The 26949-nt window shown below is 44.1% G+C and overlaps 1 protein-coding gene across 2 annotated transcripts in view; it reads left to right on the forward strand.

Annotated features, from left to right (window-relative positions):
• The window catches only part of LOC128790932 (kalirin-like), a 77047-nt gene that overhangs the window by 43062 nt on the left and 7036 nt on the right, over positions 1 to 26949 (forward strand). Inside the window, exons 14-24 of one of the 2 annotated variants that reach the window (XM_053948139.1) lie at positions 2118 to 2356; positions 3218 to 3465; positions 6671 to 6794; positions 17033 to 17060; positions 17502 to 17673; positions 19790 to 19911; positions 20997 to 21128; positions 22873 to 23037; positions 23902 to 23980; positions 25118 to 25318; positions 26207 to 26345. In XM_053948139.1, the coding sequence (XP_053804114.1) occupies positions 2118 to 2356; positions 3218 to 3465; positions 6671 to 6794; positions 17033 to 17060; positions 17502 to 17673; positions 19790 to 19911; positions 20997 to 21128; positions 22873 to 23037; positions 23902 to 23980; positions 25118 to 25318; positions 26207 to 26345 (1649 nt within the window). Of the gene's footprint in view, positions 1 to 2117; positions 2357 to 3217; positions 4429 to 6670; positions 6795 to 17032; positions 17061 to 17501; positions 17674 to 19789; positions 19912 to 20996; positions 21129 to 22872; positions 23038 to 23901; positions 23981 to 25117; positions 25319 to 26206; positions 26346 to 26949 lie in introns of those variants that run through there. The other variant, XM_053948140.1, reaches the window with a different exon arrangement.

A 26949-nucleotide genomic window follows, 5' to 3' on the forward strand; every position in this document is an offset into this window, starting at 1 on the left:
GTGGCTTTTAGAATGGAATCTTATTGAGTCTGACTAATCTTTAAATATGTTCTTTAGCTTTGCATTTCATTAAAGCAGATGTTTTCTGTCCTTAAAGTCATATTAAATCCACACTGAGCCAATGCTGTGTAAACTTAATAACAAAATATTCTCCTTGAGTTCTTGCCCAAGCTGTCTCTGATTTTTCTGTCTTCACCAGGGAAGTTCTAAAGAGTAGGGGCTATGTACAAAGCATGGAATTTTCATCCAAACTTAATTAATGTAAAAGTGTAATATTCAAGTTTTTTGTATTTTTCCATGGAAAAGTAAAAGCTGCTAAACTTGAGAAACAGGCTGTGCATGAAATGATGGGCTGTTGTGACTGTTCTTTAGGAAGCAAGCTGTAACGAAATTCTGTCACTGCTGGATATGTTTTATAAGGAAAATGCCATTCATCTGTACCTTCTTTTAATCATATTTTGTGGGGGGAATTTGAGAGAGAAAGAGAGAACATGCAAGTAGATGGACACTTACTTTTGCCAGAAGCTTCTAAGAATACTGACAGATGTTTAACAGGAGGCTGGAAGCCAGGCATCACTGTGATAGTTCATGGTGGAATTAGTAGTCAGAAATGGACACTCAACTAAATACCCTTTAAAAGTACTGAGTACAGTAGATTGTTTCAAGACAGATTGAGAAGTATCCATTCAGATCTTACTGCTAACTACCTTGCAGCCTTATTTACTGTATACAGGAGAAAAATGTCACTGTCAAAATCATTGTCAAAGTTCTCCCCAGCCTTCCTTGCCCTCTGTGGCTGGTCTGCAGCAGGACCAAATCATTTTCAGCTGCAGCTGAGGTAAGCAAGTGAAACTGGCAGTTACTGTGGCATAAATACAATCTGCTTTTGTGACAAGGGTCAGGTTTTAGACACAAGTAATCTTCCAGATTGCTACAGATCTGTATCTGTGTCCTTTTGAAGAAAATGGTGATCTGGCATCCTCCTTGATTTTATTTTTTTCCCAGTAATTTGTTCTTCAGTATGAAGTAATTTCTTGAGTTGTCCTGCCTTTCTCTGGAAGGGGAATGCTAGAGAGTGTGCTGTATGGTGCTGAGCTTTTCTGCTTTTCTTTCCTTTTCATTTTGTTGGGAAAGACATTCCTTCTGTTGTGGTTCCCTGGTGGGGCTGATGCTGTGACATTATGTCCCCTGTCTGCCTCTTGCTGGACTAGTCTCTCTGCATTCCAGTAGGTTTAGTCTGATGCATGTACACAGTATTAACTGACTATAAATCATCTGTTAAAGGCACATGACATGCAAAAAACCAAGCCCATAGGTCTGGGGCTGGTAGCCTGAGCCCAGCAAATCTATTCACTGTGAGTCCCAGCCCTGATCCTTTCTCCTTCAAACATAACAAATTATTCTTTATGATCTGGAATTTTTTCCTTCCATTTCCCAGTGCAAGCTCTCTCCATGCCTATAAAATCTACTCTCACAAGCAGACTTTATTTTTTATGGCTTATGAAGCTGTTTTGTGTTGCCTGTTGGGTGTTTTCTGGAGAGGTTTGGACTGCTGGGATTAATGTCTTGGTGCATCTATACTTCCACACTCGCTGGCCAGTTTCAGCAGTTTCCTTGAACCAAAGCAGTTAATGTAGAAAGCACATTGAGAGCCAAGTTGCAGTGCATCACATCTGAAGAGTATTTAATAGTCACACTTTCTTAGGAATATGCAGATGAGACTTAGAGGTCTTGATCTGTGTTTTCTGATGTTAGCAAAATTCACTGCAAATGTGCTGTGCGCCTCTTAGTCAGGCTTTCATTTATTTTGACTACAGGATGTGATTAATTTGTGTGATTTCAAAGAAAATGAATGCAATTATGTATGCTATAAATGGCAAACATTTTAGCCTACTCACAGTGTAGGTTAGAGAAGCTGTTCTTCACATCAGCATGGAGTGCTTGTGTTCTGTCTAGCCATGGACACGCCATGTGCTTCTATGGGTGGCATCTCCTGTTCCTGTTTGGTTTGCAGCATATGAGTCTGTTCTGTTTGAACATCCCACCTGTTGGATCACCTCTGCAGCCCCTGGCAAGGCTGTTGGGAGCATGTGGCTGACTCTTGTCCTCTCTTGCAGCGCTGCAGTCGCCCATCGAGTACCAACGCAAGGAGAACAGCTCGGCGGTGCTGCGGCCCCAGGCCGGCAGGGTCCCTCAGCCCAACACCAGGCCCCATTCTTCTATTCCAGTAGGGTCTGAGAAGCCTTTGAAGGCTACAAGCCGTAACCCATCTCTCCCACCCCTGAAGATATCTACCTCCAATGGCAGCACAGGGTATGAGCACTCACAGCCTGGAGACAAGTATGAACAAAGCAAGGTACTGAGCTCATCTAATAAAACATGATCTCACAGCCCATTTCTTGTACCACAGGTGATCCATGATGTTATCTTATTTAGCAGCTAACCAGGTCAACAGGAATCAACATACTGAAGCAATGGGGTAACATGTGATTTGGGATTAAACAGCTCATGCAAAAGCCCTGACATCCACATGGATGACACCTCATCTGGGAAACAGAGACAGAGCCTGACCCTTAAGTACTGATCTCGATGTTTTTCAGGGCACTGTGCTTGCAGATCTGGTGAACTAGATATCCATTTGCAGTACTGGCAGAAGTAATATTCAGGCTTCTCTGATAACCATTAAGCACCCACTTGTGAAAAAGTCTGTGGTAGGGAAGAGCTTAGACCTTTTCCCACATAACAGCTCACAAGGTGCCAGCTAAAGGTATAGTTCGGGTACGTGTGTGCTGCACACAAACCACCAAAGAGTCAGTGGCCACCAACCATGTTTGGACCCTGCTGCTATCTGAGGTTGACCAAAGCCACTTACCATCTGACCTATATTTAACTGTGAGTATTCACTCAGCTTCATTTGTCTTTCTCCCCGTTTGGCTCAGCACAGACCATTCATCTATGACAGCCCCACAATGAGAACACCCAGGGGCACAGTCCTTAGCAGCTTTGAAGTCTGATGTGAAATAGGAGACTGGTTTGTATTAGGTTACTGCCACCTTTCAGGTCTTTAAAATTCTTTTCTGCCAATGTGAACTTCCAAGTGTTTTGTGTCCTTTTCCCTGGTCTGGTTAGGCTGGACATGAAGTAGTGGGATTGCTGCCAGAAAGGGCAGGTCCCTCCGCGCCGGCCGCTCACCGGTTTGTGTTGTGTCCGTTTGCAGACTGATTTGGGAGGGTGCAATGGGACCTCTTCCATGGTGGTGATTAAAGATTACTATGCACTGAAGGAGGATGAAATCTGTGTGAATCAAGGAGAGGTGGTTCAGATCCTTGCTATCAACCAGCAGAACATGTTCCTGGTGTACCAGCCTGCGAACGACCACTCTCCAGCTGCTGAAGGATGGATCCCTGGCAGTATCTTGGCTCCCCTCCCTAAATCCACTACAGATAATAGCGATGGAAGCATCAAGTAAGTGCCCTATTGGCTTCACTGGGAGCACTATGTGGATTTTTTGAGGAAAATAAAATAAATGAATAAAAATAAACAAACCCAAATGGTAGGGAAATCCTGCTGATTTTTATCTACAGTGCCATTGGAACAAGCTGAGTGGTCAATCCGCAGCGTCGGGCAGCCATGGTGGATAGCTCGGGTTTTGCTTATTTTCATTTTGTGGGATTTTGTTTATACTTTGGAGAGAAATAAAACCATAGACGGTTAAAGATATGCTTTATGTGACACGTGACACCATTTTACACCAACATGGACCTGCTTGGACTGGACTTATATTTATGTTGTATTAAGTTACTAATCTATATATTGGTTATAACAGCATCTAGATAAAAAAAAAAAAAAAAACACACAAAAATCCAGGCTCTGTGTTGGACTGAGGTTTGCTTCTCAAGGAGGAGAGATTTTGTTGTCTATGGCAATTTCCTTGTACAGCTTGTATCTTCTTTTTTTTTTTTTTTTCATTTGTTTTGGGTTTTTTTCTGTTTGCAGTAACTTTTGTAATATATTTTTTGGTTTGCAAGACCCCCATCCAAGTACATTCCTGTAAAAAGTATTTTGCACTATTTAAAAAAAAAGAAACAAACTCACATTGATGAAGTCAGGTTGTGCAATATAATGAATAGTCGCAATGTTCATCATTGTACCTGTAATGTAACTAATTTTAAATGTACTATTTTAAATATGTAAAATAAATTTTCACTATGAGCATGTTTTAATGAGGTAAAAGAATTAGTTTGACCCTTTTTTTTTGTTTGATTTTGTTTTGTTTTGATTTTAATTTTGTTTATAATATTTTGTTGCTTATTTAACAAATGTGTGGATATATATTTTTCTTTTCTGATTTTTAGAAATTTGTCAGTCTGAAATGACTAATGCAAGGAAGTGGTTTTTTGGTATTAAATACAGAAGGTACAACCCTCATTTCAGTAATACCTGTTGATTTCTTTTAACATCTAAAATGACTAGATGGTAATGCATGATGTACGCTACAAATCGTGTTACCTTACACAAATACCTCGAGGCACAGAATTAAACACGAAGAAAGATTTTGTGACAGATTCACTAAAAATAATAACTTGATCTCTGCTGCCATTTCAGTTAAGAGAAATGATGACTTTACCTGTCAGTCAGTAATGAATGCTACCTGGAATTGCATGTTAAGCCAGAGGAATTGCTTGGCACATCTCTTGCACATCCGCCACGGCCATTCCCGGGTTCCTCTCTAGCCACAATTTGCAACCACATGCCCTTAGAATCACCAACAGTACCAGACTCCTGGTGAAGACTGATTTCTTGGCAGCTGTACAGTAAAATTCTGCATCAAATTTTGTAGGCAGATGAATTGTGGCCAGTAAGGTGTAACAAAATTGAAAAATACATGAATTGTACTTCGTTGTTTCTCACTGCAGTGAGATTTAAATTCCTAAATGATTTTTTAGACTCAAACAGCTAAAACAACCCTGAAAACAAAAAGATGCTTGAACAATAGGATTCCTATGAGTAAAAAACAACCTGGAGCTGTGCTATCTTCAACCCTATCTTAGATGAAGTAATAAAACTGTTTTTTCTGTGACAAATACTGTACACAAAATATATGGGCGATCCAGCAGTGTTGCCACCATGAATTATTCACCTATGTTCATTATATAGATCAGGGAGCCCCATCTGCCACGTTCTTGCTTCTTATATATCCTAAAGGAAAACATAACAGTCCTGAAGTGTTGGATGACTTCCCCTGCTGTGCAGTTCACATTTGAACCTTGTCCAGAAACGCCCAAATCCCAGTCAGCACTTGGTGCCTGTCTGAGCTGTGCAGGGTGCTCTGGTGCTCCTTGTGCTGAGACACAGCTGCCCATACAGGCTGAGCTAGTGCAGACTCTAATCCTGGTTGCAAAAACAGTTGTCATGACCCAATTCAGTCTGGTGGCTGTGGCAGGGTTTGCTTGTTGTTTAACTGAGCTGTTGTACAGCTCCCATCAGGGGCTGAGGTAAAAGCAGAAGCGCGTAGGAGGCAGACGCAGTGTTCATGGGGGAGCGTCGGCTGTGTGGGGCATCCTTTGGGACCTACCTTGCTAACATACTGCGTTTTATTGGCATCACAGGTGATCCCTGGATTTCATACAACTTCCTTTGTAAAATGTATCAAGGTACTGTAGACGTGACATGTGCCAAACATTGGGCTTAAACATGCAAATCAAATTTGCATGACTTAAAGGTGGGCAGATGCTTTGAACCTGGATCCCAGCTCATCACACTGCTGTTTTGAGAGCTTTATGCTTTGGACAACATACCCCTCCCCAAATCCCCCTCAACCTGTCCACTATTTTAACCAAATGAAACCCATGTCAAGAAGTGTTATGATTTTTTCTGATATCTGCTTTGATACGCAATTCTCTTGTCAGCACAGCATTGCTCTTAAAAAGGTTGATACTGGTCTTTTTTTATTTTTTTCCAAGAATAAGGTCATAGGAGCAATAATAAAGGGTGAAAAATTTACTGGAAATGGTGCCTGCTGTAATGCTAGCCAAAACCCATGACTGACTGATGTCCTCTTTAACTGGATTGGCAAAGTCAAATGCGAAATTCTTAGTCTTGAGAGACACAGCAGAGTTTGTCGTTCTAGGAAATTACTTATCTCTTGGAAAATTAATAATGCAGCTCCTATTTATTGAGCTGTTTGTGTTCTGAGCAACATGTAGTGATCAATGACTTGAATTCCTTAATTTTTTATGTTTATTATACTGAGTAATCTATTAGGACCATTCTTACATATTTATATTTGTTACACTACTTTCAACCAATGAGACTAAGGACCAAGTTGGTAGCAAAATTAAAATAAAGTTCTATTTGTGGCAATGCAAGACAAAGTCCCTGAAACCAGATGACCAAGTTTGAGTTGCCTGTGCTTCCATCATGGACATTTTTTTCCTGCTCCATGCATTTAAACAGCAAGTGTGGCACAACATCTGCTTTGCAGAACTCTTTGGTTTGGGTTTTAACTTCAACTCTCATTGCTGAGATTGAGACAGGCATATTGCCTGCCAGTGGCTTTCACCTTCTAGGGAAATGCAGTAATTGCAAATGTGGATGCTGGTTCCCCTTTCCAAAACCTTTCTTCCTGCTATGATTTGCCATTTGATTGCTGCGTTTTTTGGTACAACAGGAAGTCATGTTCATGGCATACCCTGCGCATGAGAAAGCGGGCGGAAAAGGAGAGCAGTGGCAAAAATGAAGCCAATGGGCCACGTAAATCCAAGGATATTCTGGGGAACAAAGTCTCTGTTAAAGTGAGTAAGGCCATCTGAAAGCTCTGTGCTGCTCTCCTGCTTCCCATCCTTTCCACCCCCTGTAGCATCCTCTCCTGAGAGAGGGAGGGGGTGGCAATTTTGAGTTTGGGTTTTGGTTTTTTTGTTGTTTTGTTTTGGTTTTTTTCTTCAACTTCAGTTATCTTTTTTTTTTTTTTTTGGTCATTTTTTGTAGTATCCATTTTAGCAGGATTTTTGCATGCAAGATAAAATGCAGTCTTTGTTTTTTGTTTTCTTTTTCCTGGCATCACACATGCAAGTAAGTAATCCTCATTAAGAAACCCAACTAAATACATGGTGAAATAACTTAAAATTGGGACACTAGCAATTTACTGACCTCTGATCTAGCCTGGTCTGCAGCTTCATCAGAGCAGCTGCAGCAGTGAGAAAGCCACTGGGTGGAACAGTGGCCTTGCTGATGAGTTTTCTTTAGGTCAATATTTCACCAGATGTTGAGATAAGGGGTTCCCAGCCTGGGGATTCTTAAGGTTTTTGGTCTAGGGAGATGGTCTCAATGACCTTTTTCTTTCCATGTTACCAGACAGGGCAGAGGTGCTGACTCTCTCTTGCTAGGAGAAGGTCTCGTGTGTGTGTCTGTGTGTGTCTGTGTGTGTCTGTGTGTCTGCGTCTCTCTCTCTTTCTCTGAGATCTCCCAGTATGGAAAAGTTTGAGAACTGTGGGGTTAAGCTCCATCTCCTGCTCTGGGTGCCTGACTACTGTGCTCCAACTCAGAGGATCCACCCCTATAAACCGACCATGAGGCCTGCTCAGGACTAATCTGGGGCTTTCCCTCCCAACAGAGGCAAGCAAACACTTGTTGTGATTTTGACACAACCAAAGCCCAGCCTTGATTCAGGAAAGCACTTGAGCATGTCCTTTGGATCCACCCCTCTCCAGGAGAGTCCATGATGAAGTGTTTTCCTTTGCAGAGGCTTTCTGTCTTACAAGCCTGGTGCAATAGCCCTGGCATGTGCAAAGGGAGGAACCCTGACACTGCATCCCGGGCGCCCTCGCACCCTCCGGATGAGGAAGGACTGGGTCCGAGGGAAGCGGCTGCTCCAGCATGGTGGCACAGTTCTTCCTCCTCTTGCTTCCTCCTTGTTTTCACTACCTGAATGAACTGCAGAATCACTGCTGCTTCTCTGGCAAAAGCATGTCTTTGCCTTTGCTTCCTTTGTTTTGTTGTCAGTTTGTTTTTTGTTTGTGTTACAGGAGCATTTTCCCTACCGTTACCCATTTCCATGCTGCTCACAACTGTGCTGCTCTGCCCTGACTAACCAATCTCTTTTCTAATCTCTTGTTCTCTTTCTTCCTCTTCATGCTGCCAAACAAGGAGACAAACAGCTCAGAGGAATCAGAGTGTGATGACCTTGACCCCAATACTAGTATGGAGGTAGAGACAATCATCCTTGTGATTATTTTTTCCCAAAAACACGTGTCCGTTTTGAAATGCCTTTGCTGCAAGGGGAGTTGGTGGGTCTGTATTGCTCGCAGACATGTGTGCCAATTTAGTGTGAGTCACAAAAAGTGTCAATTCTGGTTTTGCCAAGCCTTGAACTGGAGTTTGGCCTTCTTTTGTAGTGGGAGCAGTGGAGGGAGCTCAGAAACAAGCTCCTACTGAGCTGGAGACTCACATAGCCAACCTGAGTCTCTGCTTCCCAGCTGAGACCTCCTTCCAACAATAATGCAAGTGTGTCAGCTGCTGATAAATGTAGCATCTTTCTATATTAAAAACACCCTTTGCCCTAGCAATACACACTTGAGCTGCCAGCCAAATATTGTTGTACCACAGCCAGCACTTTGTCTAGACAATCAGAAAAGATGTTTCCCTTTTCTCTTAGCAGAGTGGGGATTGCATTTCTGTCAAGGTACTGAAGGAGAATAGTAAAACCAGTTGTGTGAATGTACTTGTATCTCAGGGAAGGCTGATGCAGATGGGTGGACCCAAATTACACTACACTATGCTACTGTTTTTCCATTGTGAAACCACCAGTTCTAGTGGAGTGCCTTGTTGAGAGAGCCTAGAGAGCTTAAAATCATGAAGAGCTCTGTGTCTGATTCTCCTCAATTAAGATCTAGCAGAATCCTTGGGGTTTTTCCTCCTGTTTATAGTGACCACACAAAGCATTTCTGTACATTTTTCCAAGGCTGAAAGAAGTTCCTGCTGAAACAGGCAAGGACATGGTTCAGAGAGATGGTGATTTTGTGGTGATGACAGGACAGGTCACTGGAGAACAGAGATATCTGTGTCCTAGCAGATCTCCTGGATGCTGTCAGCCAGGCTGCACTATAAACATTCTGCAAAAGAAAGCTGATCTTCCTCCTGAAGGGAAAATAAAAAGAGGGGGGAGTGTATTGAGGTGCACCACCTAGGCAGTTAACCTGAAAGCTCACTTTTATTTTAATTGTGTTGGGATGTGTACAAAAGGAAAGCTTTTGACCCAGCTGACATCCTGGAGATTGAATGGTCCTCACCTCTAAAGCTGCATTACTCTCAGGAGTGTGCTTACATTATCAAAGAGTGTTTTGCCGGTCACAGGTAATATCTGGAAGTGTATGTATTTGTTATAAGGCATTGCCCTTTATTACACATAAGTCTGTGTAATTTTCCTATGCTGAAAATTGTCCTGTGGAGCAACAGGTGGCTGAGACAAGGGTGATTGTGCAGAGCTGGGTGAAAACTGTTCTTTTGCAGAGGATTTCTGTGTTTTGACTTTGTTCAACAGGAAGAAAAACAGTGGTTTATAATTTCCAGTGGGAGGTATCTGAATCCTTGCCTTGACAGCATTTCTAGTCTTTCTGATGGCTTGATTTTGGTTTCTACCATGGTACAGTCTGCCATGGTAGAGAAAAAAAGCCTTTCTGTTTAAACCAGAAGACACCAATGTGAAGTCTCAGCTATGGTATCAGTCTGCTATTGGGGGAGTAACTGTGTGCCTTCTGTGTGACTATTTACACTCAGAAAGCCCCGTCCTGCATCTCCCAGGTCACTTACTGGAGGTGACAGTGCCACTGCACTGCAGTCCCCAGAAGCCACAGTATTCCTCATGGCTTGGAAAGCTCAAGTTTGCTTCTGGCAAAACTCCCTGTGGCCGAGCAAATATTTAAAACAGCAAAGGAAGAGAAAATAAGAGAACAATTGTGGGGGTGACTTACTAAGGTCACACTGCCCTGCAAGGAGCAGCACAGCCCTTGTTTTGTGCTGGTTTTAGTACATCTGCAGCCAGGATTGAGTGTGGTTATCTTGTTGGTTTGGCTAAGAAATACTGGGGGGAAGGGATTGATGATAGCCAGTATAAACTAAATAAAGTCATCTGGAGGGAGCAGAGCAAGGGCAGATTCATAAAATGCTGGTGAAGCCCTAGAAGAGGCTGTGGGGAAGTCTGGTCTGTAAAGGTCTGAGGTATTCACCTACTGGAAGCCACGACTGCTCTCCCTTTCCCTTCATTATGAGTGTTTTGATTCTCCTTTCCAAACATATTAAAATAAATGGGCTATATTACAGCCTGGAAGGCCAAAGTCTTCTTTCATTAAATCAGAGGCAAAACAAGCTAATTCCAACACCAGAGCCTGATTCAGGGCTTCACTGATCTTCTAGGCCTCGTGTGCTGGGCTTAGATAACTTAAACAGCTGTGCTACCCCTCCAGCCCAACCTGTGTGTGCAGTGAACATCTGCATCTCACCTGGCTTTGCTTTCCCTGCTCTGTGTGGAATGTCCACTGATGAGTTCCCAGGGCAGCTGGAGACAACGTGACAGCCCAAGGTGACAGAACACCTTGTGCTCACACCTGGCCAGGCTTGTGAGGGGCTGGGAGTGGTGACAGAAGAGCTGTGTCCCAGCCAGCAACACTCAGAGGTGCCTTTCCTGTGTCACTAAGGTGGAGTCATCACTACAGGCAGGTAATAACAGGGCCAGTCACCTGGCTTCTCATACAGGACTGTCACCCCTCACATGCCTCTTCTTCCCATCGTGCACAAGAACGTGCACCCAGTGCTAGAACACAGAGAGCAGTCTCTAAATGCAAAGCAGACATACTAATTACCTGGAAATGTGGGTGCAATTTATCTCCACCCTACTTCCTGCACAAGAAGTCAGTAAGCTGGTCCTAGTACTCATGGAGTCCCACAACTACTGTGACCTTTCAGATCTGGCTTTGTTTGCTATTTATGAAATACCACAGTGGATTCCATTCAGTAGATCCCAGTTTTCTGAAAGCACTTTGCCTGTGTTTGAAGGGAACACAAAGACAGAAGGAAATGTGGAAAACATATATTGTGGGAGCAGGAAACAAATTCTGGGTGACTGTTTAAAAGAGCTAAAATTCCACTACTGTTTTTTTATTCACACAGGCCTTGGAGAATTTCCTATACATTGTAGCTTTGACTAGAAATAGCATCTCTTGGTGACTGTTTTTTTTCCCTTGTTTATTAATATGTAATGAAAATGCATAAGGATGGAAATGAAGTTTTATTTTTTTTTCTCCCTAGTTTTCTGCTTTGTGCTGTAGTCTCATAAAACAGAAGGCATGAACTTGCCCATTAAGTATGTGAGAGTAGGAGCAGGCACTTAAGGGCCACGTGAGTGACAGGAGTAACCTGCATTTAAGGATGATCAGAGACTCTCTTTCCACATGTCTGTAGTTAACTGCACAGGGACAGGCAACTCCACTTCTGGGAAGATGTATGCCCTTGTGAATCAGTATCCACACCCAAGTCTGGGGTCCTGGACAATGACACAACTAATTGTCCTACAATTCTGTGTTGTAACATCTCATGGGGTTGCAGTATTGCTGAGGAGGTCACAAGGCAGCTGACCAGATGCCATCAGGATACCTCTCTCATCTAAGGGAATCTTCTTCCAGCAGTCAGAAGATCTGACTGAGCTAAACCTCACTAAATCCAGCAGCAGCTCCTCCCAGCTTTGGGGTGGACCTCAGGTGCAGGGTTCTGACATGGCTCCAGACGTGTTGCACAAGTCCAGCTGCAGTGGTACAAGTGCTGTTGGTGACACACATCTGTCAGTGAGCCTCTGGTGTCTGTTCCAGTGTCTCTGCTGTGCAAAGCAGAGATGAAGCCCAGGCCAAGTCACTGGAAGTGCCATCATTAGATTAGTGAGCTGAGCAGTTGCCAAGGTACGTACGTTGGGCTTCCTAATCTCTTTTTTTTTCACTTGTGACATTTTAGCATGTCAAGAGCTACTCAGAGACACTTAGACCAAGATAAGCACTAGGAAACATGCACTGTGGAAGAAATATTGTGTTAGCACCCCCACAGTCCATGTGGTTGAGTAAGTAATGTTTTGGTGGATACAGCACTGGCTCCAAGTCACCACGCAGCTCAGGCCAAGAATTTCCAAGTGCTTTATGCCCTCACCCCCTGGCTGAGGTTGTCCACCTCCAGAGTAGATCTAACACTCTCCTGGAAAAATCTTCTTACAATACTGTAAGAAAGTTTTTCCTGGTCTGTTAGCACAGTGTCAATGAGTACAATCCTGGGAATTTCCCTGGATTTCCCTGGAGTAGCCTCCATGGGCAACGCCGCTGTCCTGCTGCCCTGAGTGGCCAGGGGTTGCTGAGACAGACCAGAAAGGTGGCTCATCAGGTGTGACCTAGCCTGATCCAGCAGCACAGACATGGGGGATTAGCTTTTGAAAAAGTAAGAAATTACCTACTTCATCTGCAGGAAGGTGTAGGGTGCTACAACACAGTGCCAAGGAGATCCCACAGGTACAGCCATGGAAGTCACCAGCCATTAGGGCCAGGCAGCAAGAACATGAGGCAAGAGGGCTTCTGCTCTGCACAGATGCAGTACAGCATCCCTTGTGCCTTCCCCATTAGTCCCAAAGGCAGCTGAACCCTTCCACGCTGGTGCCAGAAGGCATCCCCCATCCCTGACAAAAGGCTGACATCATGGGATGCTTCATTAGATGCCATTTTAAATTTTCCCTTTGGTAGCCTCTATCCATCTGTGTTGGAATCCTTATCTGCTCATTTTATCAAGAAATTTCTCTAGTTAATTTGTTTCTTTTTTGGTGGAGGGAAGGCTAGTGACACTGTGAGCCTGTCATCCTGAAGGTCTCAAAGTAAAGTTGACCTAGCTGGAGATGGGTGGTAGATATTTTCCTAAAAATTAGAATTCACCTAGTTTCTCTCTAATTAATTTCATTTTTTTTCAGAGAATCATAAGTTTTGGTCATGAGTGAGGTAGCAAGGAACATGCTACCGACTCTGCTACCAGCATGAGCAAATGTGTCAGTATTGTATTTTAGCTCAGTGACCAAGAGGTGCCATGAAATGGTTTACAAAATGCTCAGCTGCTTGTCTTGGAGTAAACATGCCCTCTGCTGTTTAGGTGAAGCACCGACCTTGTTACAGAGGGCTTGGTTTGCCGACTATTCTTATGCTTTGGGGAAAAAGTAATATTCTCACTCCTGGCTTTGATATGTTCCCTTAAAATGAGATTGAAACATGGCACTGGAAAAATCTGGGCATCTGCCGGGCCCTTCTGTGCACTGGTGTGTGTGGGCTGGGTGTAATCCTTCCAAGTGGGGTAGGCATGGCAAGGACCCCCCTGCACTGGAGAAACAAACCCTGGCCAAGATGAGAACCCTCTCAGGCAGCCGAGCTGTGTTTGCAGAGTGTTTTGGGACTGGCCACTGGTGTGGCAGGATGGCTTCTCCCTCCCCACCAGATAAAGCATGTGTGCACAAGTGAAAGATAAGATTATACTAAGAATTAGGGCAGTTAGAGTCGCTTTGCAAACGAGCTTTGCAGCTACTCATGCAGATGCCTTTCTATCTTTATAACATCAGCTTAACGGACCAGGAAAAATACTGCAAAATACTGAGTTTCTGGAGAGGCACCCATGCTACTTTTCTAAAGCTTGACTGTTAAGTTACACTTAATTGACCTAGATGTAAGTCACTTTGATCCCTGCAGGTCCCCAAAGGCATTCAAGTATATGCCTTGTGTGCCTTTCTTGGTCTGAGCCCTGAAACAGCGCAGGCTGGAAGAGGGAGAAGCAAGGTCTATTTCTGGCTTTTTATTGAATAGCCCTGACCTGTCTTCCCATTCCTTTATCTCACCGCCCTTCCCTCCAGCTGCTTGGCTTTGCCTGGTCAGTGTTAGACCCCACATTACTTGAGCAGAGGCCATTTCATGTTCTGCCTTTTGTTACTTTGCATAGGATTTCCATTTTCAGCTGTCACCATATGGGAAACAAACTCTCCTGGCCACAGAGGGGAGAAATTCTAACCTGCTCTGGGCCATGCAACAGGTATTTCATCCAATTAAAAAAACAAACATCTACCTCATCTCAATTAAAATTATGTTTCCAGGAAAAAGACCACATATGTGTTTCTTACATGCAGTGCAAACTGAGTTTGATCCCTTTAGGGTTTGTGTTAGCATGGTGTGGACTGACAATGAAGATGGAGTGAGAAGTTCTTGTGTTGGGTGGTTCCATCCCCATGAGTTTGTCCTCTCACAGCCAGACTGGCAGCCACACTGTTGCAGAAGGTTTGTGCTGGGATTTCTTCAGGTTGCCCTTGTCAGCATGAGACCCTGGGCCACCTTCCCCTGCTCATGGCCACTGTGGCCACAGGTGCTCAGCTGAGGGCTGGGCTGTGAGATCCTCATTCAAACTGCTGCAGAATGAGTGGGCAAGTGTATCCATGAGGGGATCCAGCCCTGGATGGCTGGAGGCTGTGTGGAGAAGCAGTACATGAGCTCCCATCCTCTGAGGGCAGTGAGGACACACTCTGGAGCTCCCATTCTCCATCCCCGGGGATTACAAACCTATTTGGCAAATGAAGAAATTGTCTCCAAAGGTCTTGCACTTAATCTAGAAGGACTCTATGGAGGCTGCCATCTCCTGCCATCCAGCCACAGTCCAGGAACCTGGCCAGCCTGCAGGGAGAGGCAGCAGAACCCCAGGGCCTGGGAGCAGATGTGTGAACCACAGAGCTGGCCCCTGGATGCAGATCTGGCTGTGAACCTTTGCTTTCCCATTTCTGCCCTTCTTACCCCATCATTTGACGCCCTCCTTCAAAACAGAAGAAATCCCATTCCCTAATAAGGTGCTGTATTAAATCACTTAAATGTTCTCCTGCAGGCAGACACTTATTTTTGACAAAGCTTACAGCAGGCTAAAGCTGTGCTGTGGCTGTGGGGGTGTTCTTAGGTACCATTTGATTAATTAACAGAAGAAGTTTTGGAAAAGAAAATGTAAATTTTGCCCACAGACTCTTCCAATAGTATGTTGCAGAGATAATTTTCTTTCTGCTATTCCCATAGTGAGGCAATGAAAAAAATTTGGTAAGGCAATTATTATAAATTATTGTACCTTGAAAGTCACTAGAAATGTAAAATTATTTATTTATAGGGATATCTATGACATTCATCTTTGTAGTTGCATCTTCTAATGAATCCTTTAGAGTAATAAAATTAATATAAAGTGTTAACTAGTGTTTCTTTCTCCTGATCTCTAATCCTACAGGGATAGAGATCAATGAATAATAAGGGAATTTAGTGCATGCTGCAGGGAAGGAAGGGGAGAGCTTTGGAGAATGGATATTTCAGTTAAGTCAAACACCACAAAAATGAAGATGTATGTGCAAATGAGCCAGTGCCTGGGGTTACTCAGCTGAAAAGTAGATGGTGTCTCTGAGTGAAAGTGGCAAGCAATGGTTATCCACAAAACAGCTTTTTCTTCCTTTGCTGTGTTGTGTGAGAGATACAACTTAATCACAAAGATCCATGTCTCTTTTTTTTTCACATGCACAGACAGGACAGAGGATGTTTTCCACCCAGTACTCCATTGTGCCACAATTCCTTCCTGTCTGCAGGGTCCAGGGGGCTGTGTGTGAGTCCTGGAGCTGCTCCCCAAACCCCTGGGCACTGCCCAGCTGCACCCTTCAGAGGGACTTTGTCTTTCCACGTTATGCCTGCTTCCTTTGGGCTTTGTGGTGGTGGTAGGGAAAAACATATCCTGAGGTCTCAGTGCTGGTACCAGAGCTTTGCCTGGGGCTGCGAAGAAATGCTGTGAAACCAAAATGAACCTGAATGTGCCCAAATGCCTCCTTGAATGGCACCCTGAGCCATCGACCTTGGAAAACTATATATAAAGCCAAAATGTAAATATAAATATTGAAGATGTATCTACTCTATTTTGAAGGGTTATTGCTTCTGGTTTGTGGCCTGGTTTCTGAGCCTCTGCAAAAACCTCCTATCAGCTGTGGCAGACCATGAATTAGGTCACTGCCTCATTGACATCTTCCAAAATAGCTCTGGAATAAATAGCAACAGAAATATTTAAGGCAAGATAAACCACGTTGGTGTTTATGGTTGAACACAAAATGGCTTGAACATTAAATTATTAGATTGAATTTGAATAACAAGGCCTTATGAGATTAATAAAACAGTTAATGAGGCTAAAACCTCTATACTATTGTACACCACAGTGTAGTTAGGATCGATTCTGTAAGAACTCAGTGGCATTGTCTTTGCTTTTTCCACTCTTGCTTCCAGAGTTACATTGGCACACAGAGACCAGAGACTAACCGTAGCTTTTTAAGTCTTTCCTAACTTGGTCAATTAACTAGTTAGATAAAATAACTCCTAGTTACCCATACCTACTTTCAAGCTGGAAAGTTTCCAGCAGTCCAATGAAATGAGTGAATTTTCACTCATGTTAATAGACCAAGAATTGTTGCAGGACTGATCCTTGACAGTGGGCAAAATGAAGTATTTATGGTGCTTTACCTTTTTTCTCCTGAAGCTGAGCACAAGTTAAAAGGCATTCCCTCAGATCTGATTAGTGGCCATAGTGCTGGTGACATGCCCAGGCGTGTGGTGACTGCAGGTGCTGTGTGACACAGGTCTGGAGCCAGGCACAGGGGGTGCACAAACACCTCTGGGAAGAGTTGATGGCTTCATCATTATCACATAGACAAAGAGGAAGCATGTCCACCCTCCTCAGCCTTGGTGCAGTGCCTGTTACCTTTGATGCTTTTTCAGGGTTCAAGAAGCCATAGCTTTCATTTACTTTCCCATGTGTGTTATCACTGGAGCTTGCTGCACCTGCTGGTTGTTAGAAGGTGCTTATTACCACTGCAGCACTTCTGCAGTTCTGGTCAGAGTCACCATGGTACCTTGTGAAAACAGATGCCTCTTTGTCACTGTCTAGGAAATAAATGCTTGTATCTCTTTGTATTTTTCAGATAATCAACCCCAATTTCATCCAAGAAGGTGAGTTAAGGACAGCTGTGCTGCAGTTGGGATTTACTCTGGTGCCACAGCATGCTCTGCACCTAGCAGCATTTGCAGCAAAGGCAGCTCTCTGCTGCTCAGTCCCCAGGCAAAGCAGGCTTCCTGCTGGCTGCTGGGCTCAGACAGCCTGGGGCCACAGGCCAGGCTGAGCCCCCCAGACCTGCTCTCTCAAAATCCCACCTGCCAGAGCACAGGGCTGGGGATGAACACTCCCCTCTACCTCCTTCTCTGAGCTGTAGACAGCTGGCTTTTACTGGAGGGCAGTTTCAATGACATAATCCCAGGACTCCCAGCTGTTTGGGACCCAGATCCCATAGTTCATCCTATAATGTATTCTCTAGCCTTGTATGACTCTAGACATCCTCACCTGAAGATTTAAAGAGGTGTTGTGCATGTGTCCCCATGTTTTTTTTTTTACAGTGGCTCCAGAGTTTCTTGTGCCATTAGTGGACATCACCTGCCTGCTTGGGGACACAGTGATGCTGCAGTGCAAAGTCTGTGGGCGACCCAAACCAACAATAACCTGGAAAGGACCAGACCAAAACATCCTTGACAATGACAACAGCACGGCCACTTACACAGTGTCATCCTGGTAAGGTCCTGCCTGTGGATCCCAACATAGCTGGTCCTGATGGTTGTGTTACCCTCAAATGTGGCACCAGCCTGGCTACAATACTCATTAGGATGCAGTTAATTAAGTGTGGCATGGCATGTGAGCACATCAATGTGGCAAACATTGGCTGGAAAGGCTCAGACTTTAGGGCAGGGGTAGCTGTATTTGTTTCCCAAGCTGATGTACGGTATATCCACAAAGTGCTGCTGGCAGATGTGGGCTTGCTCCTGTTGACTTCCTAAGCCAGCTGCAAGCCAGAAGCCAGAATGTTTACAACCTGTTCGTTTGGCTAGTATTGCCTCTGCTGGGGCTTCTCGGCTTGAGTTTGATGCCTTGATCTCCTTTGGGAGTCAAGCAAAGCCCTCACTAGCTTGCAATACCCCTATCCCTGGGTGTTTTCTCATCTTACTGGCAGTGGTGGGGTTGCAGTTTTCCTGAGCCTTTCCTCAGCTGTTCCTAAAAAAGCCCAGATGTGCTCTGGGAAGGCTATATCTGGCTGTGCTTGGACAGAAAGATGCTTGTCATAATGTTCCTGGCTTGGCTAGCAGAGAGAAAAACTATCTTTACAACAAGCACTGGGAAGATTCAGAAAGATCTGGAGTTTAATTCAGGTCAGGTAACAGCCTGCTGCTGGATGCTCATCTGCAGCTTATATAAGAAATTTGGGCCAAACTGCAGTGGAAATCTCCAGGAGGCAATCTTTCATTTGAACTTTTCAGCACTTCTGGCTCAGGCTGAAATGAATCCAGGGAGTACAAAGTCACTGAAAATGAAAAATGAACAGTAAGAGAGAAAGGATTTTACATGTTTAATAAAAAAACCCCTTACATCTGATCAAGAGCTTCCTTCAGAGACCATTGGCTTGTGCAGCTCTCCGAGAGCATCCAAAATTGTCTTTAGCTGTTGCTCAGTAGATCTCCTAATGCCTTATCTTCAGCTTCTGCCTGGTCTTGGGATGGGGGGATATTTCCATACAGGGTTCTGGTTTTCATCACAGTCTGTTGGCCCCTGTGCACTATCAGCACTTGTATTGTCTTGTTACTCAAATAATCTTCCCAGTGAAGACACTGCCTGCCAAGCAGAGGCCCAGCAGATCAGTGGCTCTTACAAATCTTGCTGGCACGAGTGTGTGGATTTCAGGGAGAGGGGATATTTCTGTCCTGTTTTAAACCAGCACAGTCAGACCAGCAAAAGCTGCAGAGTCCAGACAGTTATCCCAGCAACCATGTCCTTCTGCAGTACCCAACAGATTAAGCATTCAAGAACTAGCCTAGTTTTGCCATCAAGGGAACTTATTGTTGGCTCTAAGCTGGGTGTCCAGTACAGCTAAAACAGTTACACAAGCAAAATCCTTTCATTCAGGCCAGCTCCCTCAAATTGCATATTGGAGACTGAAGTGTGCAAACAGCAGTGATTATGAACAGACCTGCTATAAGTTCATGAGACTGCACAGAGCTGTTTATTTTCTCAGATTGGCCCAAAGACTGAGTGTGTCTCACAAACTCAGTGCTGTGCTCTTTATCCCTGGCTGCTATGAGATGTCCAGCCTTCCAAATGGGGCCCTGGCAGCAGCATCAGATCAATGGCACATGCTTCAGGGGTCTGAAGCTCCCTGGAAATGTCACCCTGTGCTGTGTGACTGCTTCCTGCATCCATGGGAAGCCCAGTTTGTCTAGCCTGTGTTGGACTTCACTGCAGAGGCACAGCAGTTTACCATCTCCCATGACAGGAAAGATCTTCATGGGTAAATCTTTCCAGATATATCAAGTCTAAGCATCCAGCTCTGGACAGGCACAGGCAATGTTTAACTCCTTGACTGCTTGCTATTTGAGTGGTCCTTCACATCTCTTCCTAGACCACAACAGAAATGAGGATTTGCCTGGCAAGGCAATTTTGACCAAAGGTTTGCTCAAAGGTTTCATTAACAGCCAAACCCTGACATATGAAGGCATTATACTTGGGCATCAAATTATTGGAGGGATGTTCCTTCAAATGTGTTAACACGTGTGTGCACGTCTGTTTGCAATGAGGCAGGACAAGAGCTATATAAAAACCATTAGCAACCATTTATAACTTAGGCTTCCTGCATCCACAGTGACTCAGGAGAGCTCACCTTGAAGATCTGCAACCTGATGCCTCAGGACAGCGGCATCTACACCTGTGTGGCAACCAATGAACACGGAACCGCATCAACCTCTGCAACTGTCAAAGTCCAAGGTAGCACATCTGACCTTAACACACGGGATTTTTCCTCTGTGTGGTCCCTTGGGGGCTGGGAGCACACAGGAACAGCCCATGCAGAGGCAGCCAGATGTGGAGCTGTGCCAGGTGAATTGAGATGTTTAAAGCCATACAACCATTCCTCAGCCACAACTCCCACTGATGGCTTTGCATACTCCCTGTGCTTGATTAAGTCATCTGACCATAAACATCACATTTGGGAAATGAAAATGTACTGGCACAGGTTCAGCTCCTGCATCCTGCTCCTAGTGCTGCTTCCCAGGAGCTCAGTAAGGTCAGCCAGGGGAAGCTCAGCTCCCTCAGGCAGCCGAGTCCCTGAGGAAATGATGCCCCAGCTGACTGCAGGAAGGTCTGGGCTTCAGAATCTCCCTGGAGCAGGAGGAACTGGAATCCAGACACTGATGTTCTACCTCCCCTTTTCTTTAAGGGACAAAGGAGGTGAGAGTAAGATTTAGCCCGGGTGAAACTGTTCCTCAGGGATTCAACTTGGTGACATGTCTCCAAGCCTGAATTCTCAGCACTGTAATTAATGACCCATCTAATTGGAATGAATATGAAATAACGAGTTGATGCTCATTGCCTTCAGGTCTGCGAAGGGATTTGTTAGCACTAGAGATGAGGTACTGTGTTGAAGGGGATGGTACAGAGATGAATGTCTAACTGGAGAGTTACAGATGCAGCAATGTCACGAGCATTTAAAAGTTGATTTCTTTGGTCTCACAAAACACCCTAGAGATCCAATTTTCTCAATTTATCCAAGCAAGTCAGTGGCTGCACTAACTACTCCTGTGCTGAAGGGAGCCCTAAGCAAAGCACAGAAGGATTACTGGTCATTTGTCAATCTGCTCCCAAGCACACAAAGCACCCTACACACAGAAGAATTCTGAATGCCTTGCTTGTGTCACTTTTGGGCATTCAATGGTAGCTGACTTAACTAAGCCCCTCTACAAGATGCAGCTGTCCTGTAGTGACCTGGTGTACCTGATACACCTGATCTTCAGAATTAAGCACTAGCACTTACTGATGTGATGCTGGATTTGGTATTGTTTCCTCTTCCCAAGGTGTGCCAGCTGCCCCAAACCGCCCCATTGCTCAGGAGAGAAGCTGCACCTCTGTGATCCTGCGCTGGCTACCCCCAACCAGTACAGGCAATTGCACCATTTCAGGCTACACTGTGGAGTACAGAGAAGAAGGTAAGTGGTGTGAGCTGTGCTCACTGGCTGTGAGAGTGAGAACAAGGTAAGTTTCCTTTATGACACAACAGGTCCCAAAAGCATTCTTGTCACCACTGGCGTGCCACTAATTGTAGCTTACAGATCTCAAAGTCTAAGGCATGAAGAAGCCTTTCTATCATCCAGTCCATCCTCTCATATATCACAGATCTTTCTGTTTCCTCTGGTCACTTATGACAAGTAAAGTGTGCTAAGCCAAAACATATCCATCGCTAACATCATCTTTTTGTCATTTGCATTTTACCACCATCCTTTCTGGTAGGTGCTTCCCAGAAGTGCAAAAGCAAATCGGCCTCATTATTTTTTTGATCTGGATAAAGTTGCAGATCCCTGTATACTTTTCAAGCTCAGCTCTGAAATCCATTTTTTCTTAAATCCAACCATCCATTTCCCCTGAAGAATTAGCTAGATATTAAATGCACTGTTTTCCCAATATTCACAGGCACCTGCTCTTGAAAAGGGCATTTCAAATGATTCACATCCGTTTTTGCATTCTTCCTGCAAAGGTGTGAGGGTCCCTGGGCAGTAAACCTTGCCTTAGGTATATGGCCTCTGCTTTTTCCCCCCTTTCAAAAAATCTTTCAAAAAATCCTACCCCATTTTAGTAAGAGTGCAAACCTAATCACTCCATCATATTAATGCCTTCTCCTATATATTCTCAGGAGATGCTGGAGCCTGGGAGATGCTCAGAATATTTTATCTTGACCCTCACTGTGCCATCAGTGACTGGCATTTTTGTAAAAGAATAAAAGCTCCTTTATTAAGAACAACCACCAAAATAAACATTAAAAAAACCCAGCAGTGTTTTCAGTATTCCTCCCACTTCAAAGGTAAAACTGACTCCTATAAAACCAGCCATGACCTTGTGAAACCTGGAAATCAGATACACAAAATAATTGGGTCATGTTAAATAACATAGGGGTAAAATGCCCTGAACTTACTAAACTAAGATAAAATTTTATGTATTCTTGAAGAAATCTCCATGTGTGGCAGGGCTTTGTGTCCAGGGGTTCTTTTCTGCTCTCTGATCCTTACAGATGAGTAAGTACTGGTCCTTTGGTAGCCACAGGTTAGGCAGTGGCTGGGTTTGCTAGAAACAGAGTCACGCATTTCTTTGCTGCAATTGTGCTCACCTGCAAGCTGCCTGTGTTAAGTGTCAGAAATCTGGTTCTCCTCCTGCAGCTGCAGCTTTCACTGCAGCCACTACATCTCCATCTGCAAAAGCATTTGGATTGCACTGACACCCTGTCTCAGTTTTATCTCCCTTTCCCATGGTTTTGGGGTTTTTTGCAGTATTTCTGCTACTGTTTCTTTCATAACAGAGCTGTCATCAAACCAGCCCGCCCCTTCTGTTTTATCACACTGCCCTGAGACATCACTTGTAGCACATAGACATAGCTACAGTGCAGTACAGTGGAGAGATCAGCTTGTACCTGGGCTGAGCTTTTTCCATCATTATCCTGAGTCAACTGAGGGACATTTCCTTCTTTTCTCATTTAGCCAGGTGGGAAGGTGGCTGCAACACAAAATAGCTTCTTGTGATCCATTTCTGGTTTAACAGTCTGCTGTAAAACACTGCCTCTTAAAAAACCTGTAGATTTTACCTTCCCAGGGTACAACCTAAATTGGGCAGAGAAAGCCTCAGCCCTGAGCTCACACAGTGAGTGTTTCCCTCAAGCTCCCCTTCTCTCCCTCTGTCCAACAGGCTCACAGGTCTGGCAGCAGTCAGTAGCCTCAACTTTGGACACATACCTTGTCATTGAGGATCTGTCCCCAGGCTGCCAGTACCAGTTCCGAGTGAGTGCCAGCAACCCGTGGGGGATCAGCTTGCCCAGCGACCCGTCCGAGTTCGTGAGGCTCCCGGAGTACGGTGAGTGGGCACTGCAGGGAGGGACTGATGCACACAGGAATCCACCTGTGCTCTGTATGGTTTGTTTCGATGGGTCCTGATAAAAGCAGGGATCCTGGACCAACTGAGGATGTAAGAAAAAGCCTGGAAGATGCTCAGAGCTAGCTCTTGGCCCCAGAAAGGATTTTCGTGTCTTTACCTCCATCCAGGCTCAGAGCCTGCCTCTGCCACAGAGGCTATTGCAGATTCCCAGCAGGTCCCTGATTTCTATGCCAAGACAATTTCTTGTGTTTATCTCGGACCAGCAGGCTCCATGTCCTGGCTGGTGTTTGTCCTGCCTTTCCAGCAATGTCAGCAACAGCTGCAGCTTCTGCTGTGCAACCCAGCTGGGGGCTGCAATTCCACTTGCTAAATATCCCCCCTTGAGCAATGCAGCTGGAATGGGAATATTGTGATGGAGGCAATTCCCAAGCACTCAGTGCTGCAGGAATTTGGGGTACAGCTCACTCTCAAGTGCTGTGAGCAGAGCCCACTTTTCCCCATGTTTTAGCAGCCCTGGTGTGCAGGTAGGTCTGTGACTGGCTTGGACAGCTGGTGCTGGATGGAGCAAGAGCTCACACAGCATAGCTCTACCCCCTGTCTCTGCGGCCCTTTTCAGCCCAAAACTGCAAGGACAATTTTGTGTCCCCCTTATCCATACCTTACCCTGGGGAGCATTTAGTGGTACAACACACTGGAGCTGTGCCTGAGCAGTATGAAACTGGACTCCTAGTGATAATGTTTCCTGTCTTAATAATAAAGTCTCACATAATTTTCAAATATGCTGTTTATAGTCCACAGCAAACTGTCTTTATACCTTCTTGAATGTTCTTTGTTCTCTCAAAGACTCTGCTGCCGATGGTGCCACTATTTCATGGAAGGAAAACTTTGACCTTGCCTATGCAGAGCTGCATGAGATTGGGAGGTAATATTAACCCTGCTTATCACTACAGTAGAACACTCAAACAATGGCTTGAAGCTTTTTCCTTGGTGGGGAGTTTAGGTTACTTCTATAGTTAGCTTGAAAACTGCTGCTCCTTTCAAAAAGCATTGCATATCAGATACTGATGAAAATACTGACTAAATTCTGTTTTTCAAGATAAATTCTGATTTGAGAATTCCAGATTGGCACACTAGTGAGCAATTAGGCAGCCAAATCTCTGGCAGTTGGTATTTTCTCTGTCATCTCTGATTTGAGGTCCTGTTTTGAAGTCATGACGATTCACTGGTTCTGGATAAGCGTAACCTCAAAGACTGAGCTTGCCATGCCTGGGCATGTGACTGACTTATCTTTGCTGATTGGGAGGATGAGTTGAACAGAGCCTAAATAGGAGCTGCACATGTAGTCAGCCCTTCGTGCTCTCCACAGGTAACAGATAAGGGGCATGAAAATAATTCAGGTTAATGCAATTATTTCTTCAGCTCAAATGTCAAAGACAACTCTGGGGCTGAAAGGACAGGAGACCCTCTGGTTCTGTAGAAAACTGAGATGTATTACTAAGAGCTCAAGCACATGGTTTCACTGTGTAGTTTTACTTTCAGGAATGGTACTGTGGTCTGTAGGAGTTTCCTAAACGCTTTCCTGATAGCTTTTTTCTTAATTTCTTACTGTGTGTCTCAAAAAATGAGACAAAATGGTAGGTGAGTGATTATTTAACATGGGTTTTCTTTTAGTTGTTTGAGAAGGTTTGGTCTCTTTAATAAAGCAGCTGGAGAAGGGAGACCCACAGCTAAAATAAAAGGAGATAGAACCTGTAAAAGTGGCAGCAAATTGAACCCAGGGGAGGTTGTTAGAGGATATCAGTATGGCTGCACAAAGCAAAGTGACACCGTTTGCTCTCAGTGTTTGCTAATCCCCAAAGAATCTCTACACCCAGGGTAAGAGATGGAGGGCCTTTGTTGGAAAAGGTTATGAACAACTTGTTAAATCTGATGCCTTGTGAAATATTAATGTGATGAATCAAAAAAAAAACCTTTGAAAATCACTCTGTTATTGTGTTAAAAAGTAGGCATGATTTATTCATGAAGCCACCTCATTATTTTGTTTTCTTTATAATTTCAGGGGTCGATTCTCCATAGTAAAGAAATGTGTCCACAAAGCCACCCGGAAAGATGTTGCTGTAAAATTCATTAGTAAAAAAATGAAAAAGAAAGAGCAGGCAGCACATGAAGCAGCTTTGTTACAACACTTACAGCATCCTCAGTACATCACAATCCACGATACCTACGAGTCTCCTACTTCTTACATCTTAGTTTTGGAACTGTAAGTACAAGGAGCTTGGATTTAAGCATCTGGGTAGGAATCACAGCCCTATTCAAGCATAAAGATCACCCTGAGTTCAGCAGGGAAAAGATTTTATTGATTGAGATGTCAAATGAAATAGCCATTTTCTGCAGAGTTTCCACTGCCTTTTCTTTACAGGAAGTAAGATTAAGAGGGACAAATAAAACTGCTTTCTACTTGGGTAAAGCTTGGGTAAATTTTGCCACTGAAAAGCATCAGACCTACTTGGGCAGTTCTGTCCACTTTTTACATTTGAGTAAAAGTGTTTCAGCTACATTGAAGCCTTCATCATTCTAATGCTTTTTGGTGAAAAGACCTGTGTAGCAACCATGCTTGTCCCATAAGAAGAAACAGCAACCAAACTCCAAAATGCTTTGCTACGGTATATCCAACAAAATATATTTGGGCTATTTCATTGTTTGTTTGTACAGATAAATAAACTAGGTGGAAAACTTTTATTGGGTTAGTTTTCCCACAGAAAATATTACCAGCTGAAAATGTCAATTATTTTTTTTCCTGCATTATGTAACCAGCTCTATAAATAAATAGATGGATCCAAATAATTAAGAAGTTCTGTTTCCATAGGGACTGTCTCTGTCTATTGAATCCATCCTTAAGCAAATGAGTTTACTTTAAGACTGCTGCTAAATTTGTCAAGGACTGGAGATAACAATTGAGGATTAATCATTCTACCATTTCCATGGCCTGCAGTATCTTGAGATATCATTAAATACTCATCAGATTTTGCATCTTATTTTCCTTCCTTTTTTAGGTCACAAAGTTTCTGTTGCAATTTTGTTTTCAGATATTAAGTGTTCCTAGAGATGCCATGTGATGTTTCATGCACAGGGTTTGGTTTGTTTGTAGGATGGATGATGGTCGTCTCTTAGATTATCTGATGAACCACGATGAACTTATGGAGGAAAAGGTGGCGTTCTATATAAGAGACACAATGGAAGCCTTGCAGTACCTCCACAACTGCAGAGTGGCTCACTTGGACATAAAGGTAGGAACAAATGAGAATGATGCTATTATTCTGTGCCCTGGAACAGAGAGTTCCCAGCTGTACAGACAGGGAGGAGGTGCAGCCTGTACCCCACGGAGATGATCACTAAATGGACAAGCTGTTGATCAGAGAAAGGAGTTACTGACCTGCAGCGCCAGGCCTTTGCTTTCAGACAAGAAATGCACCTTTTCCCTTGATTCACTGGTTTGTTCTCCAGGGCTTTCTGGATTTAATGATGGGGAAGGAGGATGTCAGAGAGACAAGAGTGAGATGTCACTAGCACCTGTCTGAAGGGAAACTAGGAATAATTCTATGGAGTATGGTTTGGGCTCACACTGTATCAACTCAGCCACCAACCTTTCAGAGCAGAGCTGGCTTGTGCCAGACTGGCAGGGGCAAAGGAAAAGGAAAGCAGCACACTACATTGTTCTGGACAGCCTGAGAGAGGAACTGGGTGGGAAATACACCCACGGAAGGGTTCAGAGAAAGAACAAAGGACAAGTTGCACTGTGGAGAAGAAATTGGGGTATTCTCTAACATCACACTCAGACTAGTACAGCTTGTACCTGCTTTTGTGAGCACACATGGCAGGAGGCGCTGTACT

Source organism: Vidua chalybeata, chromosome 7 (assembly GCF_026979565.1).
Source record: "Vidua chalybeata isolate OUT-0048 chromosome 7, bVidCha1 merged haplotype, whole genome shotgun sequence".
NCBI classification, from domain to species: domain Eukaryota; kingdom Metazoa; phylum Chordata; class Aves; order Passeriformes; family Viduidae; genus Vidua; species Vidua chalybeata.